This window comes from Elephas maximus, chromosome 3, assembly GCF_024166365.1.
Source record: "Elephas maximus indicus isolate mEleMax1 chromosome 3, mEleMax1 primary haplotype, whole genome shotgun sequence".
Taxonomy (NCBI): Eukaryota; Metazoa; Chordata; class Mammalia; order Proboscidea; family Elephantidae; genus Elephas; species Elephas maximus.
In genome coordinates this window covers 214690848-214704235 of record NC_064821.1, presented here as the reverse complement: position 1 = coordinate 214704235, position 13388 = coordinate 214690848, and the positions used below count along the sequence as shown (strand labels likewise).

At 38.1% G+C, this 13388-nt stretch overlaps 1 protein-coding gene across 6 annotated transcripts in view; it reads right to left on the bottom strand.

Moving 5' to 3' along the window:
- The window catches only part of CCDC181 (coiled-coil domain containing 181), an 86257-nt gene extending 75062 nt beyond the window's left edge, over positions 1-11195 (bottom strand). For 5 of the 6 annotated variants that reach the window (XR_007516893.1, XR_007516894.1, XM_049881297.1 and 2 more), the window contains exons 1-3: positions 11023-11195; positions 5642-5781; positions 2046-2996 (exon numbers count right to left, since the gene is read on the bottom strand). Coding sequence is in view for 4 of the 6 variants with exons in the window: in XM_049881297.1 (XP_049737254.1) it covers positions 2046-2996; positions 5642-5758 (1068 nt within the window). In the remaining 2 variants the exon portion in view is untranslated. The remainder of the gene's footprint in view (positions 1-2045; positions 2997-5641; positions 5782-11022) is intronic. The other variant, XM_049881300.1, reaches the window with a different exon arrangement.
- Between the last annotated feature and the right edge of the window lie 2193 nt (positions 11196-13388).

Genomic DNA, 13388 nt, shown 5'->3' with positions numbered 1-13388 from the left:
CATCATCCTTGGTAAAGTAGAAGGTCAGCAAAAAAGAGTAAGACCCTCAAGGAGATGGACTGACACAGTAGCTGCAACAATTGGCTTAAGCATAACAATGATTGTGAGGATGTCACAGGACTAGGCAGTGTTTCGTTCTGTTGTACATAGGGTTGCTATGAGTCAGAATCAACTCAATGGCACCTGATGACAATGATGTAGTCATCCTCCATTTTGTGATCAGATGTGGTCATCCTCCATTTTTACATAACAGCAATTTTCACATAACAACCTGGTCTTTGGAACCTAAACATATCAATAAATGAGGAGTATGTGTGTTGTTATATACCTGAACCAAGTTAACAGCCTGACAGAGTTCAGATTTTAGTGGCCAAGTAAGCAAAACTCTGTAAGTATGCAACCTTTCACACATTTCTGCCTCGGCGTCCTATAGGCTACACATTCTTACATCTTTTGATTTTCATCTTTTTATGTAATGTGAATTTGTGATTTAAATGCCAGAAATTTCCCTGAAGCCTCATTAGATGGAAAATACACCATTTCTCAGTGAATGCCAAGAGAACTGGAATTTTTATTCCAGCTCTGCTACTAACAAGCTGAATGACTTTGTTAAAGTTATTTAACCTGTCTAAAGTTCTCTTATCTGTAAAATGATCTTTGAGATCCATACTAATTATAAAATTTTACTAACATTTGATTCTGCTGAAACTGTGTGACAGTTAAGGTTGTGTGTCAGCTTGCCTGCACCATGATTTTCAGTGGTTTGGCAGTCATGTAATGATATTTTGGCAGTTATGTAATGATGGAGTCATCCTCCATGATGTGATCTGATGTGATCAGCCAATCAATTTTAAGGGGAGTTTCCGCCAGGGTGTGGCCTGCATCCAGTATATACATATATATGAACTTTCTGGAAAGTTCACTCGCTTGCTCTGGATCCTGCATCTGGCTCGCATCATCTAAGCTCCAGTTCCAGGGACTTGAGCCTGCAGCCTGCTGTCTTACCTGCCAATCTTGAGATTCATCAGTTTCCCCAGCCTGTGAGAAAGCAGCCTGCTGTCTGACCTACCAATATTGGGTTCATCAGCCTCCACAGCTACATGAAGCAGGAGAAGCTTCCAGTCTGATGCCTGACCCATGGGCTTGGGACTTGCCAGCCTCTACAACCACGTGAGCCATTTCCTTGAGATAACTGTCTGTCTGTCTCTCTCTCTCTCTCTCTATATATATATATATACACACACACACAGACACACACACACTTCACTGGTTTTGCTTGTCTAGAGAACTCAGCCTAAGATACTTTATATTTACGGTAAAGACATTTTGTATGCTTAATACAAGCACTTAGGTATCCAGTGAAACAGAAAATTGGGGCACTAACTTAGTAGTTTAGAGAAAATCACTTGACCTACTTGGAATTGTCAATTATAAGATACGCTGAGTTTCATTTAAGAGCCAACAACAAAAACAAACCCACAAGAAATTAATTCAGGACTCCATATGGCATTTAGGAAATATTTCATTAAGATTATCAGGCTCTATTCTTAGTCTAAAACGAAATCAAGGAATTGTAGGCATGGAGGATATGTGACACGTGCACACGCATACATAAGGAAGAGAATTATAATCCAAGTCTACAGTCTACTTGATGGCGCCTAACCTCCAACAACTCTGCGCCTTCATTTTTCTATCTGACATCTGAGTTTGACCAATCTCATATAAAGGTGACTTTCAGCAGTCACTTAACGTCTCTGAGTTTCACCTTTAAAATGAAGGGTTTAGATAAAATCATTACTGAGATATCTAGCTCCAACACAGGTAATTCTTTACTATGCTTTGTGCTTTTACAAGAACAAATCAAGGTAATCACAATTGCTTGTTCCATAAACACATTCTTAACACTTAAGCACTTACTCAAATAATAGAAAAGAAAGCAAATAAGAAAAATCTCCTAAGCTTTGATAACTATCTCAATCCATACTGTATGTATAAAACATGAAAACATACTCTACTTTCAATATATTGTCCAATTATGCTCTCACCTCTCTCTTTAGCTTCTCTCTCCTTTGTTCTAGCTGTTTTTGCAGTTCTTTCTGTCGAGGGGAAAGACAATATGTTGAGGTAACTGGAGATATATTTGTAGAGTGGGTCCTATAATTAGATTTCCCATTCCCTTTACTTCTATCTGAGCTGGCAGCAGAGTTTGGACGAGTCTTGGGATTGGCTGGTGGCTGAGGGATATAAGCCAGTGGCTCTCCTATTGATGAGTGAGCAATAGCATGAATCTTTGCTACAGGCTCTTCTTTCTTAACACCGTTGACAGATGAGTTGGGAGATCTGGGTGATAATTCCTGAGGTTCATTTTCTGTATTATTACCATTATTAATGGGTGGCAAAAAGCCCTGGCTCTCAATGTCTTGTAAATTCAGAAGTTCGAACTTTCCATCTCTCTCTACTAGTATCTTTCTATCCTTGTTTTCTTCACAACTTCCATCATTAAGTGATAGGAGCATATCTTCTTGCCTAATTTCATTGGAAATATATAACTGTGACAGTTTTCCAGACATCTTACTTTCATTTTCAAAGCAATTTTTGTAAGTATCATTGTCTTCCAGTGGAGGAACTTCTAGATCAACTAATTTGTCCTTGAACTTAAGTTTTCGCTCCCTTTTATCATCCACAGGTTCTTGATTCTGTAGAAGTCTGTTGGCTTGTATAATCTTCTCCATAATATATCGCCTTACTTCCTCATCCTCTTCTTCCTCCAAGTCTTTCTGGCTTTCCATTTTGGATTCCTGGAAAGAGTTTTCACTATCTGAATCTGATATGGGATCTGAAGTTTGAATACTTGGTACAGAAATGAAGTCATTTCTTCTTGGTGAAACTTCGTCCTTCAAAGATCTGTCAGGATCAGAAAGCTGCTTGGTGCATTCTATTTCTGCTTCTTTCTCTTTTAATGCATGGTTAATGATTTCTTCTTTCCCAGAAGCCATCTAAAAAAAAGAAAAAAAAAAGATATGAGGTTCTCCTTTTCAGTAAAAATTGACACTCTTTGTCCAAAACGGATTTTCCTATTCATAAGTTTTATTTTATAAATGGGCAAGTTTAAGTGATTCTTGCTTATACTTCACAGATTTTAATTCATATTCATGAATATATGTGTATTTCACTATGGGAAATACATATATGTGACAAGAGCACTACAGGGAAAACATAGCTCAAAATTTGAATTTGATGTTGCTAAGCACTACGTTGTTTTTTTTTTAAGTTTTTTATGCTAATGCAGCAAAAAACTATAAATAACATTATTTTAATATACATCCCCCTGTAAAATTATCCTCCATACACATTTTTGAAGAAGAGTTATCGAAGTTTTCTCCTCCTTGTAACGTATTCTTCAAAACAGCATCTTGCCCTATTAGCAGAGTCCTTTCTCTCCTAATCATTTTAAGTTCTGATAATCTTTTCAAATTATTATTGCCACAATTGTCTGCAGAACCTAAATCCACATTCTAGGTCAATTTTTACCTCTAGATCAGGTTTTCCTACCTCAACTATACTCAGAGACTCCAATAATCCATGCTAGTGATCCATCAGATAACGTGGCCTTACATTAAAAAAAGAATAATAATAATAATTCCACGTGAAGCATAAACCAGTATAATCTCATCACGAAGCCCTGCTCTATTCCTGCTGTTTCTATTTAAAGGCTTCTTACCTACCATCTCTCCCACATACATACATCTCACCTTTCAAACACTACCTCTACAAGTCAATTTTTTTCTTTCTCAGACAATTCTCTCTCTCCTCAAACAGTTCTATGGTAAGCTACTACTCGCTGCCCTCTTCAGTCCCCTAGAATCGCTTCCTCTTTTACTTGCCGATAGGTCATCCTTGCTGGCAGCCTTCTCTTTCTAAGCTGCAGAAGGTTGCTACATGTCTGATAAACAAATACACCTGGCCCATTAAAAAGACTACCAAATACCTACGACTTAACTAAGATCTCTGCATTGCAGTTGCTCTTTTTAGCCTTATTTGATTCCCTGATTCCCTCCTAGAGTATGTTTCCAAATTCTCCTTTGGCTCCCACTTCTTTGTTTTTTAAAACCCATTACAATGAAGCTACCATTTTTCACAATGAAATCTTCCCCAAACCTCACCCCTGTCTAGCGCTGTCTAGTTTTCCCCACCAGCCTTAAAAGAAGAGATGGCTGTGGTCACCCACTAGAATGTAAGATACATGAGAGCTCTTTGTTTTCGTCACGGCTGTATCCCCAGCACCTAGACCTGATACATGGTAGATGATTAATGTTTGCTGAATGAATACAGAAATGAAACAATAAATCAGCATTGTCACCCCCTACTTCTACCACCCTCCCAGTCCTGAGACTTTAGTTCAGCCTTACGTGCCCCTCTAAGTATCTGTCTCTACTCATTCTGATTTACTCTTCTGTTAAAAATACGAAAAACCCCATGTAAAATCCACCTGAGAAAAATCTTCACTGTCAACTCCATTGCTTATTTAAAATATCATTCACCCCACTGTCCTCTCCACTGTGTAAGAAAGGAAGATTGAACTAAGAGGTCTGTTATGTGAAATCTGCTACCTTCATTCCCTCAAATTCTTTTCCTTACCCCTCTGAAATCTGGCTTCTGCTGTAACCAATTTAATTATCCCTCTAAGACCACTTATTCATATCCCAGTCTTAATACTTTTCCTCATTATTTTCCTGCTTATTGACACTAATTTTACGTGTGTTTGTGTGTGTGTACACATGCATACATATATACACATATACATCATAATATACACATTAAACTAGGCACACACATGTGTGCATGTGCGCACGTATGCACGCGCACAAAGAGAGAAACGGGCTCTTCCATAATCCAGGAACTGGTTCGTTTTCCTGAGTTTCCCTTCTATATCCCTCACAAATAACACATAATCATTTCTAGTGGATCCACTTTTTTCTGGAAGTATTCCTGAGGCTCAGTATCTGACCTTTTGTTTTTGTCTATATTCATTGCCCTGCAGAGCTAATTCAGTCTTAGAGTTTCAAATATCAGCAGAAAGACCTTTTTTTGAGAATTTGCTTTATTTTTCATTTATATTAAAAACATAACCCCATGATTTTGCCCAAGTCCATAAAATAGTAGGAATTAACTGTATCTGCTTTTACTTTTGATGCAATAAATTATAATTTTGTTATTTATATTATTATGTAAATTTTATAATTTTACCTTAATTAGGTACTAATTCAATCCCTATTCTCTAGCTCTATGCCTTAGAGTACAACATTTAAACTTGATTTCTTCATTTCTAAGATGAAGATGGAGCTCTGGTGGCGCAGTGGTTAAGAGTTCAGCTGCTAACCAAAAGGCTGAGAGTTCAAATACACCAGCCACTCCTTGGAAACTCTGAGGCAGCTCTACTCTGTCCTACAGGGTTGCTATGAGTTGGAACCAACTTGATGGCAACAGTTATATTATCTTGTAAGATGGGCATAATGATACTTGCCCAAAGTATAGCAAAGAAATTTTGTGAGGTTTAAATAATATATGTAAAACCCTTCAAGAATTGCAATGCTTTTTCCCAATGTAATCATTACGAATTCTACTGGCAATTTATATATACCTCTATTATGTTGACATTGTTTTTTTCTTTTTCATTAATTAACCACTCCAGATCCTTTTCAAAGTCATCTTCATATTCTCCACTTTCTTTTGAATCAATACCTTCATTTCCATTCATTTTCCTTTTGTGACAGAATAATGCTATTAAGAGTTTAAAAAGATAAAGTATATGTTATACCTACTTTAGCAGTGAAGTACGGAGATTAATGTTGAAGGTAAGATTTAAGATAGTGCATTATTGTTTTCATGAAAAAGCTCATTAGCAAATAAAAACACGAAACATGAAATATTTAAATATAAATATATATCTGTATACCCTAAAAGAGAAAACTGCAATGGCCAGATACTTCCATAGGTGTGCCATTCCTAAAATCTCCCCATCCCCCTTCAGTTCCCCAAACCCTACTCTACACGGAGACTAAGGACGGTAGACCAGAAGATTCTCCGAGGCTTAGTGAAGGATTTTCCACATCCCCTGCCAATCATCAAACTCTTTCCACATCAGGGGAGGTAACAGTTTCTTAATCTCCCCCACTTGCAATTTCTCACGTTCAAATAAAAACAACTGTATCAATTCCCATCCTCAATTTTTCAATCTCCCTAGCAAATGACATATTGCTACATAGTATAATTATAATTTATGATCTGAGATCTTTTTAACTAAGTAACAACAAATTCCCAACTATGCTGAATGTTGATTTCCACAGAAGTCAAACTTCTGTCAACCCTAAGTAAAAAATACATTTTCATTAAAAAGAACTGTGATATCCAAGACTATCTGGAAGACAATAACAGGAAACAGGGATGCCAGATGAAAGTCACTAAATGTTCGTGAAGATGGTGTATAAATTCAGCCAGTTTTAAAAGAACTATGCTAAAGTTACTTATCTACAGACTGAGGCCAGTTCCTATCCTTGGTAATTTTTTTGTGTATGACTTTTCAAACTATGTAGTCATATGAATCCTTAGCTACAATGTGTCTGTGTACATATGTGAGCATACCATATATAAACACACACACATCTAAAGTACAATTGTGACAAACAAGTGTTGAACACCTATTATATTCCCATATATATAGTCCTGTAGAGACTTTTAAAATAGGCCTAAGCCCTGAGGTGCTCACAGTCTAGTACAGAAGACAAATACAAATAAAGCACCATGAAGAAGATAAATATAATAAAGGTATATATAAAGGACTATGGAAAGAAGAATAAAAAAGCAAAAGCAATTAACTCAGTCTAAAATTGGAACTATCAAGGCAAACTGAGATGGTTTCGAATCCTGGGTAGGAGAGCTCATCAGTTATTCCAGGCAAAGAGAGCTGCATGAGAAAGAACACACAAACATGGAAGGGCATGGTATTGACCAGTGTGGCCTGACGTTAAGTATGCTCCTGAAGAAGGATCTGGAAGGACTGAGGGGGTCAGTTTGGTGTCTTATTATCTTTTCAAAAAGAAAAGAGTTGGAGAAAGTTATTTATAAAGACCTGAATGTCATCAGGAGCCCTGGTGGTACAGTGGTTAAGGGCTCGGCTACTAACCAAAAGGTTGGCAATTCAAATCCACCAGCCACTCCCTGGAAACCCTATGGGACAGTTCTACTCTGTCGCTGTAACTGACACAGGGTCACTAATACTTGGAATCAACTCGACAGCAGTTGGTTTTTATGGATATAAACGTCATCAAATATAGCCAAAGATAGAAACATACGGCAATAATCTACACACTTACCACTACTGACTTAAAAAAAAAAAAAAGAGCAATACTTTTTAAATTTACATAGAATTTTAGCTCCAGTTGCAAAGGAACTATAGAAATCAGATCTTCAGGGCCCCAAATATCTGAGACCCTGTCTCTATACTCGCCTTCTCTTGGTCCTACATCAAGAATAAATTACCTAAAATCCTTTTTGGAAGTAGAAAGTGCAGATGTCCAGAACATATGAGACCTAGGCACATTTTTAAAGACACAAACTGAGAGACATTATACCTCAATTAATAAATTACCCACAAATTCTTTTTAGCCATTAGCTTCATTTTACTGTCCCCAACTACCTAATCTGGTACAAATTTTACTAAAGTGAGATTTACACTTTTTCCTTCCCACCATTCACCAACGGGAGCCCTGATGGCACAGTGGTTAAGAGCTACAGCTGCTAACCAAAAAGTTAGCAGTTCAGATTCACCAGGCACTCCTTGGAAACCATATTGGGCAGTTCTACTCTGTCGTATAGGGTCATTATGAGTCGGAATTGCCTCAAGGGCTCAGGTTAGTGAAAGCATGTGGGAAAACATCCTTCCACTAGCTGCATAAGTATCAGATAATCGAAGAGACAAGGTTTTCAGTTCAATGTGTGCAACAGGCTTTAAGAGGTTCTAGTGAAAAGTAGGTTCAAAATGAGTTAAAAGAATGAGGAAAAAAAAAAAGAATGAGAGGATACCAAAAATGTAATGAGCTCTAAGACTAAGGCTGTGGGGGAGATGGTGAAGCCTTGTGTCCAGTTCCCTGCACTACAGTTTTAAACAAAAGACAAAATGGAATATATTCAGAGGTTAGCAAACCAGAAGAATGATAGATAAAAGGAAGGTGGTGGGCTATGAGAGCAAAATGCCCTAAACCCAGATTCTAAGGAATACTTGACAACACTGATAACGCTTTCCTAAAGAAAAGAAAATTCAAGAGTGACACAACAACTCCTTATAATATTTCAATGGCTGCCATGTGAGGGAGGAGAAGACTTGTATAATTTCAAGGAGGAATTATACTGGTATCAATGGTTGGAAACTCGTGGGCAAATTTTGGCAAAATTAAGATAGTTTATATTTTCAAACTTGTCCTGAATTAGAATGCACTGCCTATAGAAGTGTTGAGTGTTGAGTGTCAATGGAAGTATTTATATACAGCCTGGAAGAAGACTGTGGCAGCAATGTTTTAAAGGAGATTGAAGCTTTAGGCAAATGTCTGAGCTAGATGACCCTTACAGTTTCTTTTTACTCAGATTCTCTCATTTTACAAGATGCAAATTAACAGCTAACTGCAACTCATGAAGAGTAACAGTTTAAAAACTAATGCATAGTACCAGGATAAAGCTTAACCTAAAATAAATATTAAATGTCTAAATAATGAACAACAAATGAAATGAAATTCAAGACTGAAAAAAAAAAAGCGTCTGTCAGTTTGTTGTACTGTGGGGGCTTGCGTGTTGCTGTGATGCTGGAAGCTACGCCACCGGTATTCAAATACCAGCAGGGTCACCTGTGGCAAACAGGTTTCAACTGAGTTTCCAGTCTAAGACACACCAGGAAGTAAGACCTGGCAGTCTACTTTTGAAAAGAATTAACCAGTTAAAACCTATGAGTAACAACAAGAAACAATGAAATTCAAGACTTAAAAAACAAAAGACGTTCTCAAGTGTTTCATTTTAAATGTCATCTTTCCTCTGGATATTTCTTGATACTGGTTCCCTTTCCCACTCAAGACAAAGGTAATTTTAGATACACTAAATGTTAATTATTCAACTGGATAATTATTATTTCTAAAATACTAATTGGACTGTAATTCCCTATAGATATTTCTTTTAAACTAAGAGTAAAAAAAAGATTTTCTTAAAGGACTCAAAGTAAGCCTTCAATAATTTGTAAATCAGAGGTTGAGGGCAATAATATTTTGAAGTGACCCAGTGAAACCAAATCAATATTTCAGAGTGATTTTATTTACCATTGTCTAGCTTCAAGACAGGTAAAATCTACCTACCTACCTACCAATTAAAATTAAGGGACACCATGAATGATAAAGAATAAATAAACTTACTAGGATGCAAAATACATACATAAATAATATTTTTTGCAGTCACAAATGCCTTGAGATAACCACCTTTCATACCAGAAATATTAAAATCTACTATTTTAAGATGTTTAAATTATATAACTAACTGTAGAATGAGATTTCTATGAGACTCTTTAGGGCTTCCCCTTAATTTTATAATAAACGTAGTCCTGAACATGTAAATATATGGTTGCCTGAAGACTTTAGCAGATATTCTTTATTATTTACAAACAACCCTTCCATGTGAAAATTTAAAGTTAGAACAAAGAATCAGTATAATAAAAATAAAATGATACAAATTAAACACAGTTATTAAATCATGCTATTATGCCATAAGTTTGAAGGAAAAAACAAGGCTATAGTCGAAGTAACTCTAAATAGTAAATGAAGCACAACTCTTTTCCTATAACCTAAAAAAAACTTATGAACTGGTTCCCAAGTAAACAAAGAACATAAATGATAACTCCTTGTTACCAAATCCCTTAAGCGCTTTTCAAATGCGTCACAAGATATTCAACCCCCTTCAGTTCTTTTAATCTTCATCCCTAGTGTACTGTCCATATGCTACACAGTCAACATGTTGGAACAAGAATGCATCTTACATGAATCAAATCACCTAGCATTTATTCCCTAGTTGAGCTTCATGTATTTAAACTTCAAAGTTTATCATCAGTAATCATCAATGTAAATGTCTTAGACCAGATCCATCCTCTTAATAAAAACTATAGACAGAAATTAATTCCTTCCTCCTGGGTGTCTGCTAAATCCCCGGTGGACAGGTGACTGCAGATCTTATACTGGGAGTGTAAACTAAGTCGATATGTGTACATAATTTTGATAACTTCCTCCCATGATTCTGTATACTCATAAATAGTTTAATGCAATTCACTGACTCCTGCCTTGCCTCATAGCCTTTCAAAGCTAAGCTTGTTTAAAATCTAAAAGAATTGTAAGAATATCAAGGAGACAGTCTTTTAACATAAAATAAGTACTGAAGCAACTGCTAACTGTTAACATCACGAGACCATCTGGCCCATTCTTTCTGCTACATCTGCCAAGGCTATGATCCCATTAATTAAAAACAAGAAAAAGTTTTAAATCATAATCTGTCACGAAGTATAAAAATAAATATTTCCTAAACATTAGTTGTTACTTTGATTTTGTATCCAAGGTCGCAAGGCTCTACCAACTGAACAAATACCAGCACCTCTTCGTGAAAGCTAACATATCAGGAGTGACCTTTTCCCCCAGGGTCAAAATGATTACTGTCCACCTTGGAGAACTGTGAGAGGGAAAGGCTACCGCGAAGATTTAGAGCTTAAGGTGCCCTCAGACGAGCTTCCCTCGCAGACAGCGAACCAAGGCGTTGCCAGGCTCCCCCAGCACTGGGCTTCCCGGACCGCGGACGGAGCTGAGGCGCCAACACGGGCGCTCTTTCCTCGCTCATCCACCCAGCTTTCGTCCCAGCTATACTGGACGTTTACCCCTTCGCCCGCTCTCCGACATAAATATCTCTGCATCATCCTTCCCCTTCCCCCTCTACGTCCCCTCCTGCCTGTGGAGGATGCGGCGGCGGGGGTCACAGAGATGGCCAGGGGAGCTCTCCTTCCCTCCTCTTTCTAAGCTCTGGCGCAGGGGACCCCAGCGCCTCTCCGGAGGTGGCCAGGCTCGTACTGCCATGGCAACGACGCCACTCCGCGTCCTCCATCCGGGCTTCTCTTCCTACGGGGGCTGGGTGAACGCGCGCAGGCGCAGACAACGGCCTGTGAACACCTGCCCCTCGGTGGCTCATCCGGGGGCCGGAAAAGGACCTGTCAGGCTGCGGTTTCCAAGGAGACGAGCACGCAACTCATGCGTCATCCGAGAGTTTCGCTGCCGTTCGTAGCGACTGGCTATGAATTTTCTCACGTGTTGCTCTCTCGCCAGATATGGGATTTGTCAGGAAAGCTTCTAGAAGTATATTTCAGTGTTATTTTCTTCGCCATTAACGTCAAAAACTAGTTTCCGTTTTCACTAGTTGATACCCAGATTGCCAGTTAGTTACCGACTTTGACCGGAAGTTTTCCTTTTCCCGAGTCAAAATCAAAATATTCCTTACCCAAGAGAGTTGTCAAATTGGATTTTTGCTCCAGCTTTCAAGCATTTTAAAATGGTCATCTAGAATTTTCTCAAAATTTTTAAACATCATCTTTATGTGAAAAGGAAAAGCAAGTTGAATTTTAGATTGTGGTGACAGATGACGGGTTTTGGGGACCTATCCATCCACCGCCAGAAATAATAGAGGGGATAAGTGAAATTATGTCGTCAGTGCAATTTAGAGTATTCGGACTATATTTTAAAAGTGTTTATCATTAGGATTTATCATTTGGTGTGATGGAGAGCATCTTTTCTCCGAAAGGGTGTAATATAAAATAGAATTTTTAAGCTCTTTCTCAAACTGTAAACTTAAGTGTTTTTTTTTTTGTTGTTTAAGATTTATGGTTATACCGAATGACGATATTGAGCACATGTCCTAGCTGCAGTGTAGAAATTATAGTTGTAATGACCTGGTGTTTCTCCTGCTGCATGACTAAAGTCTCTGGCCAATTGAAACAGGCAAAAATATAAGATTGTTGATAGTTAAAAGCTGGAGAAATTTTAGTCAAATCTTTAATGAGCATGGAGCTACTACCAAAGCCAGAGTAGAGCCTACGTTTCAGAACTCCTAGTTTAATATGTTTCCACTCACCCCAAATATTTGTAAATATTTTTGCAAGCATTAGTGGTATATAGCAGCAAAAATGGCTGCAGCAGTATATCAACAGGGAACTGCCAGAAATTCAGACTGGTTTCAGAAGAGGACGTGGAACCAGGGATATATTACTGATGTCAAATGGATCCGGGCTGAAAGCAGAGAATACCAGAAGGATATTTTCCTGTGTTTTATTGACTATGCAAAGGCATTCGACTGTGTGGATCATAACAAATTATGGATAACATTGACAAGACTGGGAATTCCAGGACACTTAATTATGCTCATGAAAAACCTTTACATAGATCAAGAGGTAGTTGTCTGACAGAACAAGGGGATACTGAGTAGTTTAAAGTCAGAAAAGGTGTACGTCAAGGTTGTATCTTTTCACCATACTTATTCAATCTGTATGGTGAGCAAATAATCCGAGAAGTTGGACTATACGAAGAAATGGGGCATCAGGGTTGGAGGAAAACTCATTAACAACCTGCGTTACGCAGATGATACAACCTTGCTTGCTGAAAGTGAAAAGGACTTGAAGCACCTACTAATAAAGACCAAAGCCCACAGCCTTCAGTATGGATTGTACCACAACATAAAGAAAACAAAAATCCTCACAACTGGACCAATGAGCAACATCATGATAAATGGAGAAAAGACTGAAGTTGTCAAGGATTTCATTTGACTTGGATCCACAATCAACAGCCATGGAAGCAGCAGTCAAGAAATCAAACACGCATTGCATTGGATACATCTGCTGCAAAGGACTTCTTTAAAGTGTTGAAAAGCAAAGATGTCACCTTGAAGACTAAGGTGCTCCTGACCCATGCCATGGTATTTTCAATTGCATCATATGCATGTGAAAGCTCTACCGTGAATAAGGAAGACTGAAGAAGAACTGACACCTTTGAATTGTGGTGTTGGTGAAGAATATTGAATATTTCAGGGACTGCCGAAAGAATAACAAATCTGTCTTGGAAGAAGTACAACCAGAATGCTCCTTAGAGGCAAGGATGGCGAGACTGCATCTTACATACTTTGGAAATGTTGTCAGGAAGGATCTGTCCCTGGAGAAGGACATCATGCTTGGCAGAGTACAGGACCAGCGGAAAAGAGGAAGACCCTCAATGAGGTGGATTGACACAGTGGCCGCAACAATGAGCTCAAGCATAACAACGATTGTAAGGATG